This window comes from Fringilla coelebs (assembly GCF_963513975.1).
Source record: "Fringilla coelebs genome assembly, chromosome: 3".
Taxonomy (NCBI): Eukaryota; Metazoa; Chordata; class Aves; order Passeriformes; family Fringillidae; genus Fringilla; species Fringilla coelebs.
Genome location: NC_140030.1, coordinates 19,712,544 through 19,738,863, shown reverse-complemented (window position 1 = coordinate 19,738,863; position 26,320 = coordinate 19,712,544). Strand labels below are relative to the sequence as shown.

Genomic DNA, 26,320 nt, shown 5'->3' with positions numbered 1-26,320 from the left:
GAGCGGGAGCGGCGGCACCTTCCCCCGGCGAAGAGCCAAGTTAAATAGCCAGCGCCACGCCGCCGCCTTCCTCTTCCCTCCCGGCTCCGAGTCCTCGGCGAACGCCCCCTGCCACCCCACCCCGCCCGGCCCGGCCGCGGGCGGCGGAGGGCAGCGCGGAGCCAGCCTGCCCCGCGGAGCCGGGACGCCGGCGCTGCCGGGAGGGGCGGGCGCTTGGGAGTCGGTGCCGGAGGCTCCGCGTCCCGCCGAGCCGCCCGACTGAGAGGACTACGCCAGCTGCATGGGAGGAGATGAGCGTGGCGGGGAAGCAGCCTCCTCCAGCACCGCTCGAGCGGCCCGGCAGCCTCCTCGTCCCCACTTGGGCAAGTACCGCTCCCCCTCAGCCCGTCCCGGTGCCAGCTCCCGCGGCGGGGCGGGGGTGGGGAGGGTCCCGCCGGCGGCGTTGCCCGGAGGGCGGGAGGGAGGCGCCTGCGGGAGGGACGGCGAGCGGGGCGGTGCGGGCTTGGGATGCCGGCGGGGCTCTCGCAGGGACGAGGCGGCAGCAACCGCGGCTCCCCGGGCGGGACGGCCCATCCCGCCTCCCTCCCGCAGCGGGCGGCACCGGGGCCCGAGCGCGGCCGGGCGAGACCTGTCCCGGTTGATCCTGGTCGCGATTTTCAGCGCGCTGTGACTGGCTGCAGCGTGAGGGTCGAGTTACCCGGGGACCGCGCTGAATCACTCAGTTTGAAACCCAGCTGCAAGCCTGAGATAAATTAAAGAAAAAAAAAAAAAAACAGGAAAAACAAACAAACAAAAAAACCCCCCAAAGGTCAGCTACTTGGATGTATTGAGCACCTCATGCACTTTTAGGAGAAGCCCGTGAGGGAGTTAGAAAATCACTTGCTACTTCACGGCAGCGTATTTGGCAAATCATTCATGAATGATGCCCTCTGACGGCGGTTCTCCGCTGTCCTGGTTTATATAAAATGTAGTAGGTCTGCCCTGCGGACCTTTTAAAATCATTACAGACTCCGTGGTTTAACACGCCGCTCTTCTTGCCATGTAAAGTTGTTTTGTTGAAGCGTCATTGCAATCGTTTTCGACCACCAGCTACAAAATTATTCATTATATTTATATAAAATATGTACTGGTGCTAAAATAATATTTTTTTTTTTTTGCCCCTATCCTTCGAGCTGTTTCGGTGAGCACAACCTTGCAATTTTTAAAAGAAAAACTGTGTTTATCCTCCTGATGTTTTGTCCAGAGTGTTGTTTAGAAGGTGCCTCAGCTGCATGAAAGCTGACTTAGAGACACGTTCTCCCTCACAGTGCATTTGTAACTACTTCAAGCTACTTTGAACTACTTTCATTTTTACGTAATCATAAAAATGAAACTAATATTTGGAAATTCAAGTGTAGAAGAAAAGGGTAGAAGATACCTGTCATCGTAAGCATGTATGACATTTGCATATAAATCTGTGGAAACAAACAGTTGTCTTGTCTGAGAAGCTTTCACAGCCTGTATTTGCAACTATCTTTTGACTGTGTGTGAGAAGATGCATAATTTTAACTTTTGATCTTTTAGAATTTCTATAATTCAAAAAGAAATAATGAAATTAAGCCTACTGTGGAATCCTCAGTGTTTTAAAGTTGTTTCACAGTTCTTAATTTGTAAGATCTGTTCAGGAACTGCAAAAATAATCTGTGCAGCAATTATCTTAAATGTTAACAGCTGAGTAGGTTGTATGGCAGTTCAGGATATTTCAGTGTTAAAGGTGAGGGAAAATCACTATCATTAGTTGAAATTTATGACTGATATTCTTGTAGTTGTGTCAAACGTGTATGTTTAAACCAAATTGGACATGCCATTTCTGCTGTTACTCATGGGATTTCTGCCTGGGACCAAACTAGGCACTTCATGAATGGTGAACTGACCTCTTGGAGAAGAGCAATAGGAACTAAAGGCTTGTGACTAGACAATTTACCTTGACCCTAAATGAGAAACAGTGCTATGAATCTAAGGCTTTGGCAAACTGTCTGTTTCCAACAAACAGACAAATTTAGCCTCACTTTCCTAGCCATTTCTGATAGAGGTATGTGATTGATTGAAAAAAGGAATAAATAAATAGTCTTAGTAAAAAAAGCCATTTAGACTCAAGTTCAACAGGGACATCTTATGGCAGATATTTATTTAGGTGAGTTCATAATTGCTTGGCTCCCCAGATATGCCACATACTAAACTTCTGAAGAAAATGATGCTCAAAATGTATTAAAAAATAAGAACTTGATTTATAATTCACAGTGTGACATGTGCTTGACTTGCATCTTCTTAAGTTATTTAGCAGTATTGGAATCTAGACCTGTTTACCTTGTTAAAAGAAAAATGTGTATTTTAATGCCTGTATATTGACTGTGTGCACATTTTTCTCAGAAATAAGATATAATAACAGTAGTTAGTGTTTACTAAATATTGCTTGCTGAGTCAAATAATTTGTTTGGGATTCTGGTAGCTAGACAATATTAATACTAAAAGATAGATGGGTTGTCTTTGTGGTTTATTTTCCTCCTCAGAAAAATAGCAGTTAAATACTCAGCATACTTTTAAAGACAATTCCAGATTTGGAATACTCTACTAATTTGTTTTGCATGCATGTATCTATTTGTATCTATATCAATGTATCTATAAACTTCTTGAAGTGCAGTTGTTTATGTTCAGTTCTGTTGAACTGAAGTTTCAGTCAGACCTTGTCTTTAATGTTTTGCCAATCTCAGTGTAATGAAACACCTCTTTCATTCAGTATCAGACATGGATTCTTATTCATTGATTTTAAAAATCAGTATATGTTTCCTCTATCTGTAGTGAACTTCTTGTTCTAATTTCTCATATAATCCTTTCCACCCTTTGCCCTAGGAAATACTCAAGGGGTTGTATCTCTTAGTAATTGTTACTATGTTAGAGTGCTTGTGCCATGTTTTTACACGGATTTTATGGTCTCATTGATCTAGTATGCATTAGTTACTGTGGTTTTCATTGTGTTGCTAGAAACTTGGAAGGGAGTGATAATGTAAGAGGCACTTGTACTGTTGATACACCACGATTTTAAAATAAGAAATAAATGTACACTTCATTGCTATGTAGAAATAGATCTTTTTTGTGTTGTTTTTTTTTTTTTAAATGGGGACTATTCTTTTAACTTGGGCATATTATATGTTGTAGATACAGTTTTCTATTAGCTTTCATACACAACCAGAAAAAGATCAATAGGTAGACTGTTTCTTTTTGTAGCAGAAAGCCAAAGGAAAAAAACCAGCAACATGAAACTTATTTGGATAGCACTCTTCTCTGCAGTTACCCAAATTGTGTACTCAGTAGGAAGGGCAAGTGCAGCACAGGCAGATTTTCCTTTCCTCCTCTCGGTTTTCACTGTGTCTGTGTGATTTAGGCACTTGCTTAGAGATGCTAGTATAAATATCTACCTCTTCTTTGGAAAGAGGTCGTGGGGCATTGATGTTTCTTCAGCATTTGGCACCCACCAATACTGAAGCTTCCTGAAAGTGAACACTAGGTGTCATGTTACCACAAGCCTCGGTGTCTTGTCCTCTCCCTGTCTTTTCAGGGTCAACAGTCAATCTTGATCGTTTTGTAAAATAGATGACCACCATTTTATCCCACACCAGTATTTTAGTAAGTCTGGAATCCATTCAGTTATACTGTATGTTACTGTCAGAAGCTTCAATTTTCTTCTGATTTTAATGAGAAGCTATCAGTACTGAGGTGGCATGAATTTCAAGATTGTTTCCAAGATCTGTCTATGCCACAATAGAAACCAATAGGATATACTTACTAATTAAAGCTTTTTCTCACAGATAATAATTTTCTATTAAAATGCCTTGCTTTTCAAAAGCTAATTTCAGAAACTTTTGCTGCAAAGTGAACAGAATTTGTCTTCTGATTTGGGGATGGCAAACACAAGATAACAGATGGTGGATCTTCATGACAGGGAGGAGGTGTCTGTGTACTCTGTTGTGTGAAGCCTAATAATTACCTTCTAGTGTAAATCTTTTTGTCTTCCCACTTATTTGGGAAGATGTTTTTTCCCCAAAAAAATCTGAGAAATTAATAGTTTCAAGATCCTATTAAAGATTTGCCAAACAGTTACTAAATATCAGAGTGATCAAATGTTTCACTTTCCTTTACTTGGCTTCCTTGCTTTCACAAGCCAAATCTGAATATGGCTTTTACCTGTACATATCTTCAGGAAAACACTTATCAAAGTGATAAAAAAAACAACCATATTCAAGCCTATGGCTTTAACATCTTAATAGAAATAAGAGTTGTGCCCACCTGCCGCTCAGAAAAAGAAGAGTATTGGTATTCCTTTCACACCTCAGATCTGTGTTTCATATTGTAGGCAGGTTTCTTTTTCTGATGTTTTAAACGTTTTATGAGATGAATATAAATAGAATCACTTTCACTTGAGAGTTCAGAGACTGCTTAGAATAGAAATGGTAGTAGAGGTCAGCAGAAAGGAACAGAGCATGACCAAGTTCCTACAAAACTGACACCTATTATTGCTTGTCAGTGGCATCACAATAATGGAGACAGCAAACACAAATCAGATTTCATTCAGGTTGAAAGGGACCTTGGGAGGTCCACGGGCGATACCTTCCACTGAAAGCAGTGACTATGTAGAGATCTTTTCCCAGTGCATCTTCAAAACCTCCAAGGATGGAGACTGCTCATCCTCTCTGTGCAAGCTGCTCCCTGCTGGAGTTTTCCTGGTGAACTGGGGTGTGCTGTTAGTTCCTCCCTCGAAGCCCCTACTTCCTTAGGTTCAAGCAGGTCTGGCTTACTCAGCCACTTCTCAGTGGGGAAGTGCTTCCACCCCTGGCATGTTTCAGTAGGCTTTGAATGGGACTTGCTCTCATTTGTCAGTGTTTCTTGTGTTGCAGGGCCCAAACCTGGGTGCAGTGTAATGAGTGCCAAGTAAAGGGAAATGATTACATGGATTGCTCTCTGTTTGTTGTATTGCTGTGGCTAATGCTGTCAGCATTTGTGGCTGGCATCATGCACTGCTGACTCCTGACCATCAGGACAGAAGGACCCCGGCTTCTTTTCAGCATATACTCTTACCCACACCTCACACATACCCACCTTCCCCCTCTTTCCTGTCACATCTCAGGGACAAATCTGAAGTTTTTAAAAAGCAGATGGCCAGTTTAAGTCCCTCTTCTTGTCCTCCTTTAGTTAAGAGCAGAACTCCAGGGGAAATTAGCAGATTATTGCATTTTCTTTTTGGTGTGCTCCTTGACATTTTTTGGATTTTTTCCACCACCAAAAGGAAGAAAATGCTCTTGCTGACTTTCTCCTAAAGTTAGGATTCACTTACTATAAGAACTGCATGTTAAACTATTTGGAACAATTTAGTGGACTTACTCATCCTTCACATTACAGATGAAGCTGACAGTTAAAGCCAACTGAGGCCCATGATTGTATTTCACTACAGACACTTTTTGTCAGTAATACTCTTACAGCAGTTCTGATCTAAATTTTATTGGTCTGTTTTCTTTGAAAAAGGGAAGCTGATTCTACTCTATTGAGCTCTTCTGTACCTGCTTGTCTGAACTTTCTGTCTGAAGAACAGCGTGACTCCAGTGAGAGCTGTCATACTGGAACCCTTCTGCCACTCTTTATTTATGTATATCAACAGGCAGATTTCTCTAATGAGATTTACAAACTCTCTAAAGGATATAACCTTGAAGAGCGGGAACCCTTTAGCACAATCTAATCAATATTATCTCATTTATCATCTCCTTGTGAAGTTCAGATTGTTGTAGGGACAAAACGCACTTCTCATATTTAGAGAAGTTGTGGGCAGAAAAATCAATGCAAAACATCAGGGGTTTTGTACTGTGTTTTAAGAGGCATTGTACATGCTCGTGCTGTATGATACTCTAAAATCATTACCTTTATAATGGTTCCCTCCACCATGCCAAACTTGAACGACTATCTCATGCCTGTCGCTTTGTGATTTTTACCTTTGCAGAGCTTATATGAGAATTTTAATCACCAGATGATTAAAAGCTAAGGAGAAACCTTTAACGTAAACAGGCAAGTTCTGTGTAATGCCATTTGCTGTGCAAAGTGCATCTGGTAGCTTTTTTTCATGAGTGCTTAACATCCTTACTGTAAGCACAGTGACTTCCCAGAGTCTGAGTGGCTGGATTCCATAGCACTTCCTTGACTGAAACCAGTAGTTAAAATGAGGTGCAGCAGACAGGCTTAATTGATTTGTTGAGGATCACAGAAGCAGTCTCACCCAGGGCTGGAATCTAAACCTTTTGGTATCAAATCTGTATCAGCTCTTGATGATTTTTCTGTACCATAAAACAATAGTTTGTTGGTTTTATCTTTTGTTGGGAATTCTTGTTTATGCCCAGGTTTTGCATATGGAATGAGTTGAAATGGGGCTCAGATTGGCTCAGCCTCTGTTTTTTGGGGGTCTGTTCTCACCCAGCCAGTAAAAAACCAGTGTGTTGGCTACACTGTGCATGCTGGTGGACAGCGTTTCTACAGTGATGCAACACTGGTTCTTACTCACTGATGTTAATATCTATCTCTACACTGGAAAAAATGTCAATAGTAACATGGTAAGTTCCAAAGCACTCTGTGAAGTGGGTAAGCATTATTGTTCCTACTTTATCAGTGGAAAAACTAAAGGAAAGAGATTTCAGTTAAGGTTTTGGGGTTTTCTTTGTGAATTTGGATTGAGGAAATTGTCTTTCAGTACTTTACATTTTGTGAATACCTGACAAAACTTCCCCATATATTATGTAGAGAATATTTTTCAAAGTTTTCTTTTGTATCTCAATTAGATTTCTTTTTTCCTTTCACTATATCATGCACTATCCTGTCCCATCTAGTAACAGATGTAGACTTTGGAGAATTCTCATCTATTTAACTTATTGGCTGCTTCTACTTGTCTACCTAAGGACTAGTATGTTTAGGATTACCATGAACATGGGTACATCATGTTACAATATGTGACATGAAAAATAGAGAAGAACAAAAATACACATTCAAAACAGTGCTAAACAAAATGGGAGATAGTAAGGAATATTATTTTGTTTCCTCTATAGAAGCTGTGTTTTTCCTCTAGGTATATGTGCAAATAGTAAGTTTATTAGAGGAAAGTGTCAGAAGAATTGATTTCATATGGGATAGCATGAGGACACATGCATATTTGAAAGCTGTTTGTCACAAGTGTGTTGCCATCTTCCTCTCCAACAAGCCTGTTAAATCAACAGGCAAAGAGATAGGTTTTTCATTTGTTTCACTGGCTGCAGCTATGACAGAGATGCTGCAACGAAATTCATGGGCACCTCTTTCCATACAAATCCTATCTTAACAGTATTAAGTCACAATTTTAGAAAGGCTTTAGGAATTACTCATAGATGTTGTGTTAATAAAATGCTAGTGTCTTCTATACCAGTAAAATGCTCACTTCAAGCAGGCATTACAGTCTTATTTTATGTCATGTGTCTTTTCCTCTCTTTCTCAACCTATCCTGCTGTCTTAGGCATTGTAAATGCAGCATTTAGACATTATTCTGCCACCCTTCATGAGCCCTGATGGAGCAGCAATATAAGGATATGCAGTAATCTGTGCTGTGTGCTCATTTCCAAAATACAGTTGAAGCATAATTAAGCATATATTTCCAGTTCAGTCTGACAGTATTGTTTTGTGATATAGCTATTGCTCTTAATAAAAAAAATGAAATCTCCTCTTTTTCTAGTTTTGAAAGGGTAGTTATCAGTTGCATCGTCTCACAGTTTTATGCATCTATTTATTGTACTTTCATTAAGAGATGAATTATTTACTAAGGCATCTGGTGCATCATATGGTTCATATGCTGGGTGTGCTAAACAGAATGCTCTTTTTTGAATAATAAGGGAAAAAATACACTACATTAAAGGATTAGACTTCCTAGTGTGCTTTGAAGAGTAACTTTACTGTTCTAAAATCTCCCAAGCCTGTTTTACAGGATTTTGTGATCATTAAAGGAATCTTTGATTCTAGTGGAACATGTGTGCATAACTGTATTTGTCAGTATTCATAATATCTGAAAAGTAGAAAGGTAAAAAAGACATTATTCTCTGTCAAAAACTGCATTATACATGGGCTAACTATAAGATACTTTTTCCAATTCTGTGACTGATAATCACAGAAGTATGTGTTATGGTAGTACCATTTACAATTTATAAGGCAATAAATTTTTATTCTTATTAGTTGTCCTCCAAGGTTATCAAACATTAAACAAAAGCCTTTTTAGTCTTCAGAAAACCTGTAGTCAATAGATATACTTCAGCCCACTGAATCTAGCTCTACACAAACATCCAATTTCTTTGATATATTTAAGACAAACTTCACACTCATTCTATATTAGAAAATTACTAAAATTTACTGTAGATGAAATCATTGACTGACATTAGTTTAAGGCTGATTTACCATTTCATTCCATAGTGTCATTTCCATAGTATCAAGGGAAGGATGGCAGAAATTGTCTATTGGCTAATTTATTCACTGGTTAGAGTTACACATCTTTGCTCCCAATCAAATAAAATTTGATAGAAAACTTTCTACTTATAAAATTATAGAAGTTGAGACTTAAATCTATTCAGTGTACCTTCCATTTACAAAAAATTAGTTTCTTCCTTGAAATTTGACATTCAGAAGTTTTAACAGCTGTAGTTTTTTTTGTTAAAAAATGGGACATTAACAATAGCATGGCATTGTCACAACTATTTAAACAATCAAAGTTGGGGATGTAGCAGGATATGTTGTTCTCAAAGGACTTTGAAAAGCAACATTTTTTTCAGAAAACTTGCTTAATCCAATAAGAAAGCTGCCTGCTTTAAGCATATTTTGCTTTAAAATAGGTGGATACTCCCAAAGATAGATGGTTTAGGAAGATGGCCCAGGAAGAAAGTATGAAGTCTGAGTTGTCAAAATCACAAAATCACAGAATTAACTAGGTTGAAAAAGACCTTTGAGACCATGAAGGCTGTGACCTAACACGACCTTGTCAACTAGACCACGGCACTGAAGTCTTAAACACCTTCAGGGATGGTGACTCCACCACCTTCCTGTGCAGCCCATTCCAATGCTCAATCACCCTTTCTGTGAAAAACTTCTTCCTAAAGTCCAACCTAAACCTCCCCTGGTGCAGCCTAAGACTGTGTCTTCTCATCTTTAAAATGCTACAACCTAGTGGTTCAACTTACACTGAAATAGTTTAAATCGGATTTGAATGCATATTCCCAAGAAGCTCTCTGTTATTTATGACAGAGAGTCAGATAATATAAATTGTAGCTTGAAGGAATGCTTCGTTCTTCGTACTTTTACTACCTGTAATTAAACCTTTTGAATAAAAAAACAAAAATTAGATTTGTAATTCTTCCTGAGGGCAGTCTTGTAGCAGTTGGACCCATCTGTGACTAAATCTTCAAGAATATTCCTTTCAAATGTCAGGAAAGAGGAAAAAAAGTGTAATATTTTACCAACAGTAAGGAAAAAACCCAAACCAGCCACAGCTGACAAGCTGACTTGATATAGGGATTTTTTATAATCTCTTCAATTTTTAGTTTATTGTGACTAATCATGCTTATGTGCTATTGTGCCTATGTACTCCTCTAGCTCCACTAGTTTGTGCTCTTACTTCATAATCTTTGCTGTAGATCTAATAAAAATAAATCAGATGTTCTCATTAGCTGAACTGTATTCTTGTAGGTCCTCCATTCATCCTCCATTCGGTTAATGAAAAAATGAACAGAGGATTTTTTTTTTTCCTACAATCAGAAACCTTATAGGGTAGTTATAAGAAGAGAATCGATGTGAAAGGGGTGAGTGGACAGACACATGTTGCCTAGACCCCAGGGAATACTGGGTTGTTTTTAATGGATTATTTGTATTTTCATGTAATAGAGAAAGTCCATACTTGCATCTCTGCTATCTCTGTTTCTTCTTTACATCTTTTATCAGTTTGACAGACTTTCATGAATGCTGCTGAGCTTAACTCAGTGTCAACTGGCTGAAGTTTTCATAACATAAAGTAGCTAAATGTAGTAAACCTGCTTGAGTTGACTCTAATTCTCATAATATCAGTGTCATTTTAATCCGACCAGGCTCAGCTTAATTCTGTTTTGTAGAAATCTCTTCCTTCATCAATTTATAGCATAAAATGAAGACTTCATCTTTTAAAATTTCTAACATTTCCCCTCTATTAGTCCAATATGTGATTCATTGCCAAGTGCCACAAAGAAGAACAGAGAGTGCTTCATGTATAATTTTAAGCAATTAGTGTTAGTGTTGTCTGCTCGGGAAAGCTATAAAAATGGTTTTTTGTAAGGCAGACTATTCTACCTTAAAAAAAGTATGGCTTAGCCCAGCATATTTACAGAACTAAGAAATAAAACTAAAACAAATCCACCAAACTATTGTCATAGTTTATGGCAATGAGGTGTGAGATTAACATAATGACATTCTATAAATTCCTTTTGGATGGAATTTATAATTGGTAAAAAATGGATTGTTTTGCAGAGCATCATTATTCTTTAAGTATTTCTGTGAAACTTTGGCAAATAGAGGCCAGCCAAGAGAGTATTATCAATATAAATTGAAAAATTCTTGTCTTATGGAGAAGGGATCTTTTCCATTTAAATTAAGTAATCAAAACATTCTCCAAAATGAAAGATGAGGAAACATTATTTAGGTCTAAGAATAATATTTCTCTGCAACTGACTAGTCTGACTATAATCTCTGGTTTTATTTGTGGTGTTGATGTTTCATTAGGAGGGCTTCTGCTCACTGAGAACTAATTATCTTACATTTAATTGGATGTGACTTAAAAAAATAATCAAAGCAGCATTCTGTGTTCTCTATATATATAATCTGCAAGAAATATTGAAAAGTATTTTATTGCTTAAATATAATGGAAAATTATCAATTTGAACATTATTGTACAGAATTAAAAATTAGATACACTAGTTATACATTGCAGTCTGAACAGTCTTTCATCAACTTGCTTGATATTTACAGCTCAGATATCTTGTGGAACTAATTCATGTTCTTATGTGAAATTAAGGTGCTTTCACTAATGACTTCTGCAGATACTTTTTATTACTGGTTCAGTTAATTGGAACATAACACCTTGCCTTAGTTTTTCAAGACTTAATAGTTTCCAACTTTTCCACTGATGGTACAGGGTAACCTATGACTTAAGGGTCTAGTCCTGCTTTGGGATCTGGGAGTTTTGTTGGATGTCGAGTAACTGCTGTGTAAGCAAAATAATATTCCATTTAAATGGTACCCTTCTGTAGGTGGGAATTACTACTGCCTACACTACTGAGATGTAGTCAGTGAGAGAACACGAAATGACCATGGCAGAGTGCCAAGCACTAAAATGTGTTTGATCATAACTGTTAAAATGTTGCACTTCTCTTATCAGGGAGTTTCCCTCTGAGACGCAGAGATACCCAGAGAATTGGGCTGATAAAAGTCGGGGCTGGGGCTCTCTCTCTTGGCTTCAGAGGAGGATGATCGGAGTCACTGCTCGGGGAAGGGAATTCACTGCTGCTGCCAGAGCTCAGCTCACAGCTGCTTCTTCTGCCGTGGGGTGAGCCTGTGCTCGTGAGAGCAGCCACAGAACTGGGGCCTTACGAACACCCACCTCACTAAAAGAGGGACTAACACCGTCTGCTCGTGTGCCCGGGATCCTGAACTCACCTCTCCCTGCCCTGCTGGGAGGCAGGCCGCCACTGCCCTGCCCCGCTGTCTCTTCAACACTGCTCCGAGCTTTCGCTCTACTGCAGCCCTGTACCCCCTGCCTGCTGAACCATCCTGCCGCCCCAGCTTGCTGCTGCTGAGGTTCCTGCTGGGGCACCGGGATCAGCTGCCCCAGGGGTTTGTGAGGCAGAGCCTCTCTTCCATCCCTTCCCATCTCGGCCAGGCCGCCATTGCCGCAGGCTCCCCGACCCGCGCCACAGCGCCCCCTGCAGCCGCGGGGAGCCCCCGCACCGGCCCTGGCCGCCAGCGCCCCCGCTGGCCGTGCGCGGAACTGCAGCGGAGGGGAGGCGCTGCGGCCGGGGCGGGGCCGGGCCGGGGCTCGGGCTCTGCTCGGGGCTGATGCCGTGGCTGTGTTTGTGTTCGCTGTGTTATACATGCCAGTAAAGAACTGCTACTCCTATTATCATATCTTTGCCTGAGAGCCCCTAATTTCAAAATTATAATGATTTGGAGGGAAGTGGGTTACATTTTCATTCTAAGGGAGGCTCTTGCAGTCCTTAGCAGACACCTGTCTTTCAAACCAAACAGTGATAGCCAGTTTAAATGTTTGAGTTAGAGCTAGTTGTGTGATTTCTGTGTAGCTTGTTCTACAAAGAGTATTTAGAGCTATACACAACAACCAAGTCCACAGATTTTCTACCACTTGTTTCCTTGGCATATGTAAGAATAGAATTATGAATTGCTATTCCATTTATTTTGTATTTCTATGGAAAAATTATTTTACTTAAATTGCTATTTCATCTTTCTGCAGTAAAGTGGCAATTTTTGATTCAGGAATCAGGAACCTTTCAGGGTTGATATGCTGATAATATAAAGCCACTTATAACCACATATATGTGTCTCTGTATTTTAGGTTTTTCTGGTTTTCTAGGCTGGACCTAAAAACTTTCAGTTTGAGCTGGGAGCATATGCTTCTTGAAAGTATGATTTCCAAAATATCTGGGTGATGTGTTAGATATCACGATTTCCAGATCCACAGTTCAGATTTAGATTTCATGGGATCTCCATCCTTAAAGATGAACAAAGTTATTTGAGCCATCTGTTCCTTTGAAATTTCGTGGTGAGGGTGTTCTTTATGCATTCCAATTGTAATTCTAAAAATTATTTCTAAAAAGAAGAAGATGAAGAATCACAAGCAGATGAAGGCCATTTTTCTGAAGGGTGTCTTTTGGCACTTACTATCTTTTACTTTAAGAAGAAAATCAGGCAAAGACTACAATTTTGAGGATTATGAAACGTTCTTCATTGTCTCTATTCTTATCCAGAGTATTTTGACTATCAGAGTTCTTTTATGACAGAGAATAAAGAACCCTCAGTTGCAGACATTGTTTTAGTGTATATTAAGTCAAGATTTGGCCATAGCATTCATCTTCTTGATCAAGAAAACTTCTGGATCTAAGAGATGTAAGATTTTAGTGTAACTTCATATTAATAAACATAATAATTACATTCTGTCTTGCTGTGATTTAACCTATCTGTGTGAGACTACTTTATTTCATGATGAAATTTGTAGGAATGACAGACTAGAAACCTCATGAAGAGACCTCCTCCATGAGCAAGAATGTCTGTCACAATAATCAGGATGTCAGATAGAATTGGCAGAATAGAAATTTTGTTAAACTTATGGGCTACGCTTTGATGCAAAAATGCAGCAAAGGTGGACTACAGAGGAGGAATTTATAAATATCGCATGGTTGTGTGGGAATGGCATCAGGTCAATCAAAGCTCAGCTGGAGTTAAGACTTGCAAGGGACACTGAGGGCAACAAGAAGAGCTTCCATCACTCTATTAGTATTAAAAGGCTGAACAAGGGAAATGTGGGACTGTTGCTGAATAGGGCAGCTGAAAGCCGACACAAAGCTGCGATATTTTGGAATGAGAAAAATAGGCCTCAAATTAGTGTGAGAGGAAATGGCCTCAGGTTCTACATGGGGAAGTTTACATTGGCTAGTAGGAAAATGCTCTTCACTGAAAGGGTTGTCAAGCCCTGGAACAGGCTGCCTGGAGGAGTCACCATCCCTGAAGTTATTTAAAAGACATGTGCATGTGGCACTTACGGACGTGGTTTAGTGGTGGACTTGGCAGTGTTAGGTTTACGGTTGGGCTTGATCTTAAAGGCCTTTTCAAGCCTAAATGATTTTATGGTTCTGCTTGGTGCCTTCTTTTTCTCAGTCTTCAGCTATCAGGTGTCCTAGGCCTCTAATTTTTAGGGCAGTCTGAAAAGAAGAACTTGGGTTCTAAAAAGAAGAAAATGAGTGAGGATCAAAACACAGCTGCCTTGCAAGAACGTCATGGGACCTGATATAGCTGCATCCAGGAGTGCTGAGACCACTGAGTGATGTCCTTGCAAGGCCACTTTCTATCATCTTTTAAAGATCATAGATTTAGGGGAGATGCTGGATAAACAGAGAAAGGCATACCTTGCACCAATCTTAATAACAGACCTTAGGTTAGATATGGGGAAATAGAGGCCGGCAGCCTCAGCTTGGGTCCTCACAATATTGAGGAGTTGGTTCCTTTTAGAATATGACAGATTTCATGAGTGCATGAAGGAGAAGGTGATTACGAACAGTCAGGTGCGGACTTTGCATGGGTAGATCATACCTGACCAACCCGGTTCCCTTTTGTAGTAAAATGATGGGATTTGTGTACAAGGAGAGAGCAGCAGATTTTGTTTACCTGTATTTTAGTATGGCATTTGAAACTGTCTTCTATAAGTATTCTTATAGCAAGGATACAGGTACATTATGATCTGGATAGGTCAGATGAGTTAAATTTCTGGAGTCTGGAGGTAGTGGTTGTGGGTTGTGGGTCTACTTCTTACAGCAGACACTGCTTTGAGCAGAAGGCTGCACTAGACATCTCCAGGGGTCCCTGCAGTGGGTTGTTTCATACCAGGACCTGATGCCTCTCTGTGGTACTTCAAGAAGTGAAATGTAAGTAAGATAACCTTGATGGAATTACCAAATTGGTATCCAGTACTTTCTTTTCAGATAATGTACTAATTAGTATAATAATGTCTGAATTTTGTCAGGGAAAAAAAAAAAGGTCACATTAAAGCTCTTGTTCCTTTGAAGATGCTAAATATAAAATTAATTAAGGCAGGAGATCTAAGGAGGTCAGAGTACAGGAAAGCCACATGGTAAAATTGCCATGGCACACTAACATGTGTTACTAAACAACAACTAGGAATATTATGTTTTTTCTAACAGGAAGATTTAACTTAATGGATATATAGCAGTGGGACAGAGAAAGTATTTTAGGAGAATTCTGAAAGCGAATGTTATATTTCTGATTTCTTCTTTCTTTAATGTGACATGTATAATGCCTTTCTGCAGCAATAGATTTATTAAAAGCTTGAAACTTCCAGCATTCAGTAATGGATTTTATTTTCATATCATAAAATTGTAGACTGGTGTGGAAGCCTTGTCTGGAACACTTCCAGGAACAGGGCATCCACAGCCTCTCTGAGCAAGCTCTCACCACCCTCATAGAGAAAAACTTTTTCCTAATAACTAACCTAAATCTACTGTCTTCCACTTGAAGTCCATTCTTTCTTGTCCTACCATGCTGTTCTGGTTTGAAAGACAGGTGTCTGCCTAGGAAGGAAGGACCCTCCTTTGGAATGGAGAGTATGACCCCCTTCCCTCTGAATTATTATAACTTTGAAGTTAAGGGGCTTTCAGACAAAGATATGGGAAAAGGAATAGCAGTTCTCTACTGGTATATGTAACAAGGCAAACAAATGATAACACCACCAACAGCAGCAGGAGCAGCAGACAGAACCGGAGCCCCAGTGACAGCCCCTCCCTCGGCCGCAGGCGCTTCCCCTTGGTGCAGCTCCGGGCACAGCCAGCAGGGGCGCTGGGGGCTCCTGGCCGGGCAGCGTGGGTGCGGTGATTCCTCCCTGGCTGCAGGGGGCGCTGTGGCCGAGCTCGGCCGTCTCTCTCCACGCGGTAATGGCGGGCGCAGCGGGCAGAAATGGACGGAGAAGGGGCTTCCTTTACAAACCCCCGGGGCAGCTGATCCTGTGCCCTCTCTGGATAGCAAAAGGAGCCAGGAGAAGTGACAAGATGGAATGGCAGAGATGTGGAAAATCCTGGAGTGGTAGACGAGATGTATCAGAGCCTCCGCAGCTGTAGCAGGAGCTAGTCCTGGAAAAAACCTTGGGATCAGTAGCAGAGGCATGGCAGGGCAGGGTAGTGGCAGCCCAGCTCCTGAACAGAGCAAGGAAAGGCTCTCTTTAAGGGGAAAGGACTCAGGGTTTCGGGGATTTCCCCTGAGGCACCCCAGCAAATGCTGAAATTCCCTTTTTTAATAAGGTCCTTTTTTAATGAGCAAAGGCTCCCCTATGGCAGAAGAGGCAGGACAGAGCTGGGCTCTGGTCCTGGCAGTGAATTCCGCTCCAGTTAGCAGCAACTCCTCCTCCAAAGCTGACTTGAGAGAGAGCTGGGAGCTGCACCCAGCCCCTTCCCCCAGCCCAAGTCTCCTGATATCTCTGCCCTTCCCAGGAGAATGTCCCTCAGCTAGGATGGTAAAGCCAGCTGCACTCCTCTCCCTTCTCTGTGGTTACTTCTTTTGTCTTTCTTAAGTACCAGTCTTTATTGTTTCTTAGCAACAAAAAGGGAGAAAATTCCCTAAGGGAAAGAAACAAATGGGAAAATCCTAAACTCCAACACATGCTAACCCCTTGTCAAAAATCTGGCTTTCTTGTAGGACCCTTTTAGGGAGTAGGTTTAGGATGAGCTGCTCTCAGGTTTTCCCAGGGTCTTCTGTGGGGAGCCCAATGCTCATATTCATGATTCCCCCTGGACTCGCTTCAGCAGGTCCATGTCCTCCTCTGTTGGACACTCAAGAGCTGGATGCAGCACTCCAGGTGGGGTCTCACCAGCAGAACAGAGGGGCAGAATCCCCTCCTTTGAGCTGTTGGCCTTGCTCCTTTGGATGCAGCCCAGGATTGTTTGAATTTCTGGATTTCTGGGCTGCAGGTACACATGGATGGATCAATCTGACCTTCTCTCCAACGAACACCCCCAAGTCTTCTCCTCAGGGCTCAGGTACATTCTTCACTCTTCAGCCTATATTTTTCCTTGGGATTGCCCCAGTCTGGGAGCAGGACCTTGTTGAACTTGGCCTTGTTGAACTTCATGAGGTCTGCATGGGCCCACCTCCAATCTGTCTGGATGACATCACTTCTCTCTGGCTTGCTGACTGCACCAGACAGCTTGGTGTTGTTGGCAAATTACCAATTTAAAATAGGCAAAATACTAGGGATGTATTACTAGGTCAGACACAACTACATTTCAAATTCAAATTTAGCTTTCCTGTTGCAGTTTTTAATTACGTCATATCAGAGCTTTTTAAAAAGTAGCTGAAACTAAATGAATAGTAGCTGGTAAAAATGTGTTGTGCAGTTCAGGATTTTCATTATAATAGAAGTGCTCAGGTCATGGACCAGCTGAATAGAAATTGGAATCTCAGCCAGGACAGAGAATCAGCAAACCTGGTTTGTAATCACGGAGAAAAATTAGATGTATTTAAAAAGATGAAATACTAACTAACTACAACATGCAGAGGTATAAAAAGAAGGAGGTGTACCAAGCAAAACTTAAGGGGATATATCAGAGAAAAATGAAAAAGTGAAACATATTATTTATTTTCAGTAAAACTTTTTTTTTTCTTCCATGGCTGTAGTTGTCACCATTTTCTAGGTGTAACAGAAATATTTTGTCTCAAACATTAAAGCAGTAAGCAGATCTCTCTTCTATATTAAATTCCATGTAGAAATTCAAATAAATAATATCTGCAGTTATTTCACAACTTATATTAAGACTGTAGCTTCATTAGTTCTTTTTTTTTCATTTTTATTCCACATAAGTTGTTACACTTTTATGACAGTAATTTTAGATCCACCACGTCTCATTCATACAAGTGCAATTTCTGTGGCATGTGTTAACTTGAGTGAAGGCACACAATTTATAAATCTGTATGATTTGTAATTAATCTGTCAGATTTGGGATTGCATCTTATTTTATACCTTGTGCATGAGTGTGTATGTTCCTTCTTTTTTTTTTCTCTTATTCAGAGTACTTCTTGGTAGCTCTGGAGATTTTAAGAGCCAGACTGTGCTTTGCACTTAGAAAGAATTTCAGAGAATATGACTTCATGTTCTATGAGACAGAGATTTCATTTGTGATACACATGAAAGCTAAATACCTTAAAGAAATGTATGGGAACAGGTTTTTTTTCTGGGCTGTTTAGTCCAGACTAATAGAAGAAAACAACATCAACAATTTCTGAAAAGTTACTTTTCCAAAAACTTCAGATTTTTGCCTGATATTTTTCACAACTTCAAAAAGGAAAATAATAATTATTTTTCTGTTGCAACTAATGGTAATTAATGCTTTGTTTGTTTGGAGGTTTTCTTTTACTGGGTGTGGATTTTTCAAAACTTGTTAGTTACATTTAGTGAAATATGTAGTGAAAAGTTATTTGTGTGATCATTATACTCCAATTATCTGCAAAATAACGCCCCATGCTTTTTGTTTCCCAGTACTGTTTTTAGTATTCTGTAAAGTGTTTATCTTCTGTAATACAAGCGAAGAAGGAAATTTGGAATGGTCTTAACTTTTTTAGGATAATTCCAATATGTTTTTCTGTATTGTGAAGAAAGATAGTGCTGTGTAGCTTTGGGTGGGGACACTGGGTCGTATTGATTCTAGTTGTAGATGAGAGCCATAAGAGCACACAACCCAGCTGGCTGTGAACATCAGTGGCAGTAGGTTTCCATCAGGCTTAGTGAGCTGCTCATTTGAATGTTGCATCCTCATAAACTGGAGTGTAAAACAGGATAAATACAAATGTTGTTTCTTACATTTAGCATTTCTCTAACTTTGCATAACAGCTAAACTCATTGTTTGTGATGTGGGCCCATATTGCACAACAGCATTGTCACCACCTAGCTTAGTGGAGTTTAAATTTACATTTAAAGATTTTATTGGAGATGTTTGGACAATTAAACAGTTTTGATTTACTTTCCATGCACTCTTTCAGTCAAACCTTTTGCAACCTTGAACTCTTCAGATTGTATCCCTTAACATGTATGGTTTTGGCTTTGATTCCGGAGCTGACACTGAAATGCTAGATTTTTATCAGACATTTTGGCTACTATAGCCAAAGTAGACTATTCCTTGTGTTTATAAAGTTAAGATAAATATTTATTTGTGTTAAAAAGCTCTGAACTGAGAACAGATTTTAAACCAGTGGAAGTAGACGATGAATACCGTTATTTATTAAACATCCATTCTTCTGGGAACTTTTTCTTTGCATGCAAATCTTGAATCTCAGTGGCTCCATACTTATGAGGATTAGATTAGACCCTTTTGTATCAGGCACTAGAAAATGGAATTTTACCTGGACGAGTATGTTTTTCCTGTATTTTACGATGTTTGTTTGATCAGCATGCAAGAGTGCATATTTACTGATGTCAAGCAGCACCTTCCAAACTGCATTAAAAGCAAATGTTATTATTACATTCTGGATTCAACATACATTTTGATTCTTGCATTTGAAAATGTATATATTTTCATAGAGGGTTCTGCTGGAAGACTTTCAGACATATGTATTGTGGGAAGTCAAAACAAGCTTTGCTTTCTTCAGTTTGTTTTAACTAATAAGTTTCTTTTGGTCAATTAATGTTGTGCAGACAGTCTCACAACTCTTCTATTTTGTCTGTTGCATAGACCTACTTCTGAAATGTAATTTATAGTAATTGGATTATTGAATGACTATAATAGTTACCAAGAATTGAAGTAATAGATATAGGCAAAGCAATTTCATGCTTTTCAGATGAGATTATATTGCATTTAGGATAAGCCACAAATGACTTGATGACTTCACCAATTTTAATTAACTTTAATATCTAAGAAGAAAAAGAGAACCTTGCTAAATTGTCAATCATTTTAACTTTTGTTGCTATTTCACAGCTAGCATTTTTCTATGCTCAAGATTCTATCTTTTAATTTTTGACGTATTTCCTTTTCATGGTCTTTACAAAATGTTATTCTGGGCTGCCCTTGAAAGTGAAGTGTGTGACCTTCTGGACCAAGATGAGTTCTTTGTCCACCTGACAATGACTTTTCTGTTTGGAAGAGGACTCTTGTTGAAGCTTCAGTGCATGTGTTTTGATGTTTTGTCTGTGAAAGCCATTTAAAGTGTAGTTTGAGAGGTCTGTAAGAAAATTTGTGAGTGTTAGGGTTAAATTTCAGGCCTCATTTTGCCTCTCCTAACTGTGGAAACCTGTACAAAGATAGTGCTTGCAAATCTGGCAGTGTGGTGTTTGTCACTGCTGTAGTGCTTTTTACTGTCCTTGCTAATTTCATTCCATCTAAGTTAACATACACATGCTAGTGAACTTAATGTTTTCACAGTTCTCACTTTTTGACTTCTGTGTCATTCACTTAAGTCACTAAAGCTGTCAGGAAGCCTCCTCCCAGTGTGGCAGATGTCTGCAGAGATGCTCATTTTGAGCATGGCCTGTCTCTGTACAGTAATAGCTGTACCATGCTGGCAGAGGTTACCCTACCTGTACTGAAATGGTTTAATTTTCACAAGTAGCTGGCCATAGTAAATAAAACTTGCTTTAAAGCTGAGAAGCAAACCAGAATGTAAAATCTAAATCGCAGCATGGCATTTCACAAAGCCCTTGTGCCTTCAAAACCAGAACTAATGCATTTTTATGGTAGAGGTTGCTTGTCTCTACTCTGAGAACACCACTGGGCTGCAGCCTCCCTGCTTAAGCCAGGCTTGGAGGGCCATTTCAGCCCAGCCTGACACCCTTTGCCTTAGATAGATCCACACTGGCACCAGCTTTCCTCACAACTTGTTTGGGCTTCCTGGCTTGGCCCTGTCTGGCCCCTTTGCCTGGTTCTCAGAGTCTGGTGCCCAAACCCCCTTTGCTGCCAGCTCCCTGCCCCCTCGGGAGCAGCCCTTGCTCCGGCTGCTCCTGGACACTGAGCCCCTCTGTGCAGAGCTGCCTGTGACAGCCAGGCCCCTGGCACTGCCACAGTGGCTGCTCGAGTCTGTGATTAGTCCCACACCTGATGTTTTTCCTCACATAAGATGTAGAGTGGGATAAATGACAAGCAGGTGTACAGCAGGTGACACAAGGTGTTTTATGTATACAGAAAATACATGCAAAGAACACAACTGAAGGGATTTTATTCTCTGCCCAAAATTGCATTGTGTTATGCAAAGTTATGAATTTTGAAACAGTAAGAAGTGAAGCTTTATAACAAAAAATTTCATTAAATACACTGCCAGTCAAGTAATATTTCAAGAGGCTGTTTGCTGTAGCACTTCTCATGTTCTTTCTTTCTGACTAAACAAAATGATGCAGACAAGTAATTCTTGTAATGTAATCAAGCCATTGTAGTTTTGAAATGTGTTTCTTCCGGAATTTATGGACAACCCATTACCATTTTGGCAAGGCAAATTTATTATTTCTGGCTTCTCTGATAGGTGTCATGTTTCAAGTGATAATGAGTCTGTAACTTCACTTGGCAGTTTGCTTAATGATCTGGTGAGTGTAATTTTTTCCTCTGGTAGGGCGGCTAATGTGCCCTACTGCAGCTCGAAGTGTTGCCTCTTGTTCTGTCATTAAGAACAATGAAATTAATTGATTCTGATCTTCTTTCTAATCTGTAATGGTACATTACAAAATAGTTGTCATCTCTACCACCAGAATTTTCTTTCTAATGTGTTTGTGCTGCCCACTAAAGGGTCTGATAAAATGACAACAGTAGTTGGAGATAAAGAGTCAAATGAGAAGTATTTGATCTATGTATTTCCATGAAGTGATTTTTGATTGCAAATTTTCTGTGTTCTGGAGGAAGTTTGACCAAAATTCAAAAGAAAGCAACACATATTGGGGTGGAAACTGTTATTAATTGAAATTTAAAAATAATATAGCATATCTCTTTTGGTAATTTCAAATTGTTTCCATATGTAGTAACACTTCAAATTGAAAATATATAGTTTCATCATGAAATAGGTTGTGAGGTGGAAAATGCAGATGAGAGAGGTTAGGGCAAATATAGGGCATATTTGGTTCTCATTGGAGCCCAAAGTTAGCTGAAGACTACACCAGAATGTATAATCTCACTATTTTTAGCAGAAAATTGATTCTTAAACCTTGTAATATCTGTGACAATATTGTCTTACCAACTCCTCTCCCGCCAAGATCAATGATTTTGGTACATGCTTCTATGCTATTTTGAAACTTCTTTTTTAAGACTGTGGTCCAGAGAACAGCCGTATTTGCACTGGACTGACAGATGTTCCTTACGACTGTGGGATGTAGCACAGAAATCTTGAATCTGAGGCCACAGCTGATCCATGTGATTGCAATGTTTGACTGTCAGCTAGCAGTCTGGAGGTCCCAAAAGTGTCTCACAGGATATTAAATGAATTAGTTATTATATTCTGTGTGGAGAAGCTATATAGCTCTCACTTGTAAGTTTATTAATATTTTGAAATCCGTTATGTGTAAATATGAATACATGTTTCATGTACTTGATAATACAACTTTATATTTTGTGCTATGCATGCAACCATAACCTCTTGAGGTCAATGGAACGTTGTTGAATAATCAATTGGCGCATTTACTTTATATCACTCTATCAGACTCATAAGCCTTTAATATTAAAATATAGACGATAAAGTAGGAAACTAGCTATAATAGAGGAAAACTTGAAGCAACTCCTTATGACTTTTGCAATAAATGACAAATTAAGGAGTTATATCTCATTTTGAAGCCTACACTTTCTATTAGCATGGCTCTGCAATCATGATATGATTAAAAGCTGAAGACTACGGCCAGTGTTGAGCATGTAAGGCATCTGTAGCACACATAAGTGTCAGCTGCTGGCTCTGTGCTGACACTAAGCTGAGGATTTCAGGATTTCTGTCCCATGTTGCATGTAAGAACAAGCAGCATTCGCTCACAGTGAGGAATGTGGTTAAGTAGGTACGGGTTTATTAAATGCATCTGAGAGAAGTCCTGTGACATTTCGCCAAGTGAAGATGAAAGACTCAAAATCATTCCAAGCTGGATGTTTTCACAGACCCCTACTCTCCTTTCTTCCAAACTATTTTTATGTTTTAGCGTCACAGGATCCTAGTATCTATATTAATGTTTTTGTAATTTTCCTGTTTTTCAGTATGAGGCAGTAAACATGATATGGTGGAGTAGACAGACTTTGCTGAAGTTCTGGGCTCTGGAAGAGAGCCAGAATCTCTGCACTTTCAGCTGGATGGCTGGGTGGGTGTGGGGACTTGGTTTGCAGCTGCCTGGCTAAGTCTAACATATTTGTCTCCTTCTTATGCTGATTAGAGACTGCAGGGTCCCCAGCCATAAAGAGATGAGTCATAGCAGGATGCCTTTAGGCTCCCCTTTCTTGTACTAAGTTGTGGGGGTTTTTTTTCAGGCTTAACCACAGTCTCTTTGTAAACCCAGGTGTCTCTGTGTCCTTTTTTGAGACTATCAAGCATAATTTTAACTCGACTAGAACAGCTGTTCTAAGTGTGTTGTCCTTTTAAAGGAAGAGTGTTTTGTGATGTTACTGACACATCAGGAATTACTGTATTAGTATTCTTTTCATCTTTCTTCAAACCTAGATATGTCCGATTTAATCACTTAAAATAGGTGTGTGTGTCTGTATGTTTGTGCTGGGAGTACAGTTGGACATATGGAAGTGAAAGGGGAAGATGTGAACAAATGCCTCTCCTTTTGGTAAGAATGTAGAAAAATCAAACCACTGTTATGCAAAGAAAAAACCCACCTAGTGTTACATTTCACTCTTCAGTTATTGTGGAATTTTCTACATTGATGTGAAACGCAGTGATGTAATTTTGAAATACTACCTTCTTTTAGCTGTGCTCTGAGAGCAAAACTGAAATTATTAAATCTTTCTGTCATGCGAATTGTTAAGTACAGCATCTATTGACTCCAAGAAGAATTGAAATTGCTTCTCTATGAGTGTATTGCACATTGAGTCTGGTCTCCATATCAGAATGTGACCAATAAAAGTTACAGGGTAAATCTTTATTAGGATTTATTTCTCCATAAGAATGACATATTCCGGGCACTAATCAGTTAGCCACTGTCATCTTAAGATGTCTGATTAATTTGAAATGTGAATCAGTCCCTCATTTTGAGTCTTAATTCAGATTAACTGCAAGTTTGAGGATATGCACTTGAGTCTCTCACTTAAGCTTTTAAAGATCAAAGAGTGGCTGTCTAGCTTCAGAGTGTTTTACTAAAACTCTACATAAACAATTAAAGGTGATTTGGTGTCTTTAGAGAGACTTCTTAACATATGTACTACATAGTAGCTAACAAAATCAGAAGTATAAGGGATGGTTGTGTGCTTATGTTTTGTAGTTATTGAGAGAATGCTTACAAGTAATACTAAGACAGGTAGCGACCACGTAAAGAGACAAAGGTTGATAAGTGAAAGTAATTTCTTAGAAAGAAATAACTTTTTCGGCAACTAAAGCAAGAATGTTCCAAACATTTTCTATTTGTCTTCTGTCCCCAGTGAGTTGCTGGGTAATTGCATGTGCTGAAGGCTGTTGAAAGAAGCAGGGCATGTTTGTAAGCTGTGTTTCCTGGGAGCTGTTTTCTTTCCATAATACACATCTTAGAATTCAACTAGTTCTAACTGATTAAATGTATATCCATAGATTAACTTTATTATTCATGAAGTGAAATAAGAATGGTTGATATTCACATAGTCATTTGGGAACTGTACTTTTGTGGGGAGCAGGGGAAGTAAGACAATTAAAAGAGTCATTTTGATGAAAATTATAACATCTGATAAAGTGACATTTATACAAGCTCTACATATAATTTCTATTCAAATGTCTTGAGGCACAATTAGGACACTTCATTATTTTCTGTCTTAGTCATATAATCCCAGTTTCAATACAATTATAGATGATTTAAGGTAATTTGCAAGGAATTTCTTCTATTTCACCATCAGTTACTTCTCTTTTAACACTGCTTGTTGAAAATATCCCTGGCCAACTACATCCTTGTATCTTTGCAGGACTCCTCACATGCCATCAAAAGTTTCCCACTGATTCCTCCCACCTTGGCCATGTACAGCTGCGTTGAGTGTCTGAGGGTGCTTCTGGGAGATGCAGAAGTTCATTGCCACTGTCACAGGGAAGTCCTGTTCATGGCTGTATGAACAGCCTGCATTCTCACTGTCTTTCTGTTGTGCATAGACATTCATAGGCAATTACATTACCAGATACCGTTAACATCCTTTAGGATTAGTCTCTCAGCAGTGCTATTAACATGAAAGACTTTGAAAGAATTTTTGTTTGGAAGAAAATTAAAGACAGAATAAGCTTTAAATGTCATATCTTTTACTTAATAAATCTCAACAGGTAAAATTGGATTTACTGCCTTTTGGAACTTGTGATCAAAATTAATGTGGAGAATAAATTTTCAACTGCCATTGCAGACATCAGAAAAAATTGTGTGGTTAACCATTGTTGGCTTCCTATGAAGATTTTGCATGTCTTACCAGAACTTGTTACTGAGATCGAGTAGCTATGAACATCTGATTGGCAGACATGAATGGTGGGAAAAATGTTTGCGCAATCTTAATTTAAGTGAAGTTGAGAGAACTGATTTTGTGAAAGGAACATCAAAACATGCAAGTCATTGTCTCTTGTACAACTAAAAATTCAAGTATTCCTTGCATATAATTTCTGTTAAATAATCTGGGGTTTTTCACACTGAACAGTTATATCAGTTTTGCTAGTCATATGTGTCTGAAAATCATTGAAAAGAGCTTTAAAAATCAAATCTGGTAATAGTTGTGCAGGGGTCTTGAGTCTTTCTATCTAAAATGAAGGGAGAATGTTGCCCCTCGGTGAAGGTATAGCCTGGGTACCTCATTGTCTCTAATCTAAACCTACCATCTTTCATCTTAAAGCCATTCTCCCCTGCCCTATCACTGCATACCCATGCAGAAGTCCCTCTCCAGCTTTTCTCATAGGCTCCCTTCAGGATGCAATTAGGTTTTCCTGGAGCCTTTGCTTCTGCAGGCTGAACAGTCACAGCTCACTCAGTGTGTCTTCAGAGAACTGTGAGTTAACTGCTTTATTCGTCACAGGTTTTTTTCTGTTACAAAAATTTTTATGTAGAGCCATATTAGTGTTTGTACCAAAACCACGGTTATTTTGAATTTTGGGAATGGCTCTGCAATTAATCATAGCTCTGCCATCTTGTGCTTGGAATTTGCTTGTGGTAGGTCCTTGTGGAGCAAGGCAGTGGAAGTTCTGTCTGCCTGCTTGGTAGCCTGTAGTCATGCCCTTCCCTGCCTTCCTTGTCTTGTATCTACAGAGCCAGCAAACAGTGCTCTGCCTCATGAGCCCATTGTGTGCAGTGCTTTCAAGACTCTAAAACAATTAGATGTTGTGA

The 26,320-nt window shown here is 39.6% G+C and overlaps 1 protein-coding gene across 1 annotated transcript in view; it reads left to right on the top strand.

Moving 5' to 3' along the window:
* Positions 1-290: 290 nt before the first annotated feature.
* Positions 291-26,320, top strand: part of SNTG2 (syntrophin gamma 2) — a gene marked incomplete at both ends in the record, with an annotated part of 222,831 nt that continues 196,801 nt past the window's right edge. Inside the window, one exon of the mRNA XM_084202591.1 lies at positions 291-362. Coding sequence (XP_084058717.1) covers positions 291-362 — 72 coding nt within the window. The remainder of the gene's footprint in view (positions 363-26,320) is intronic.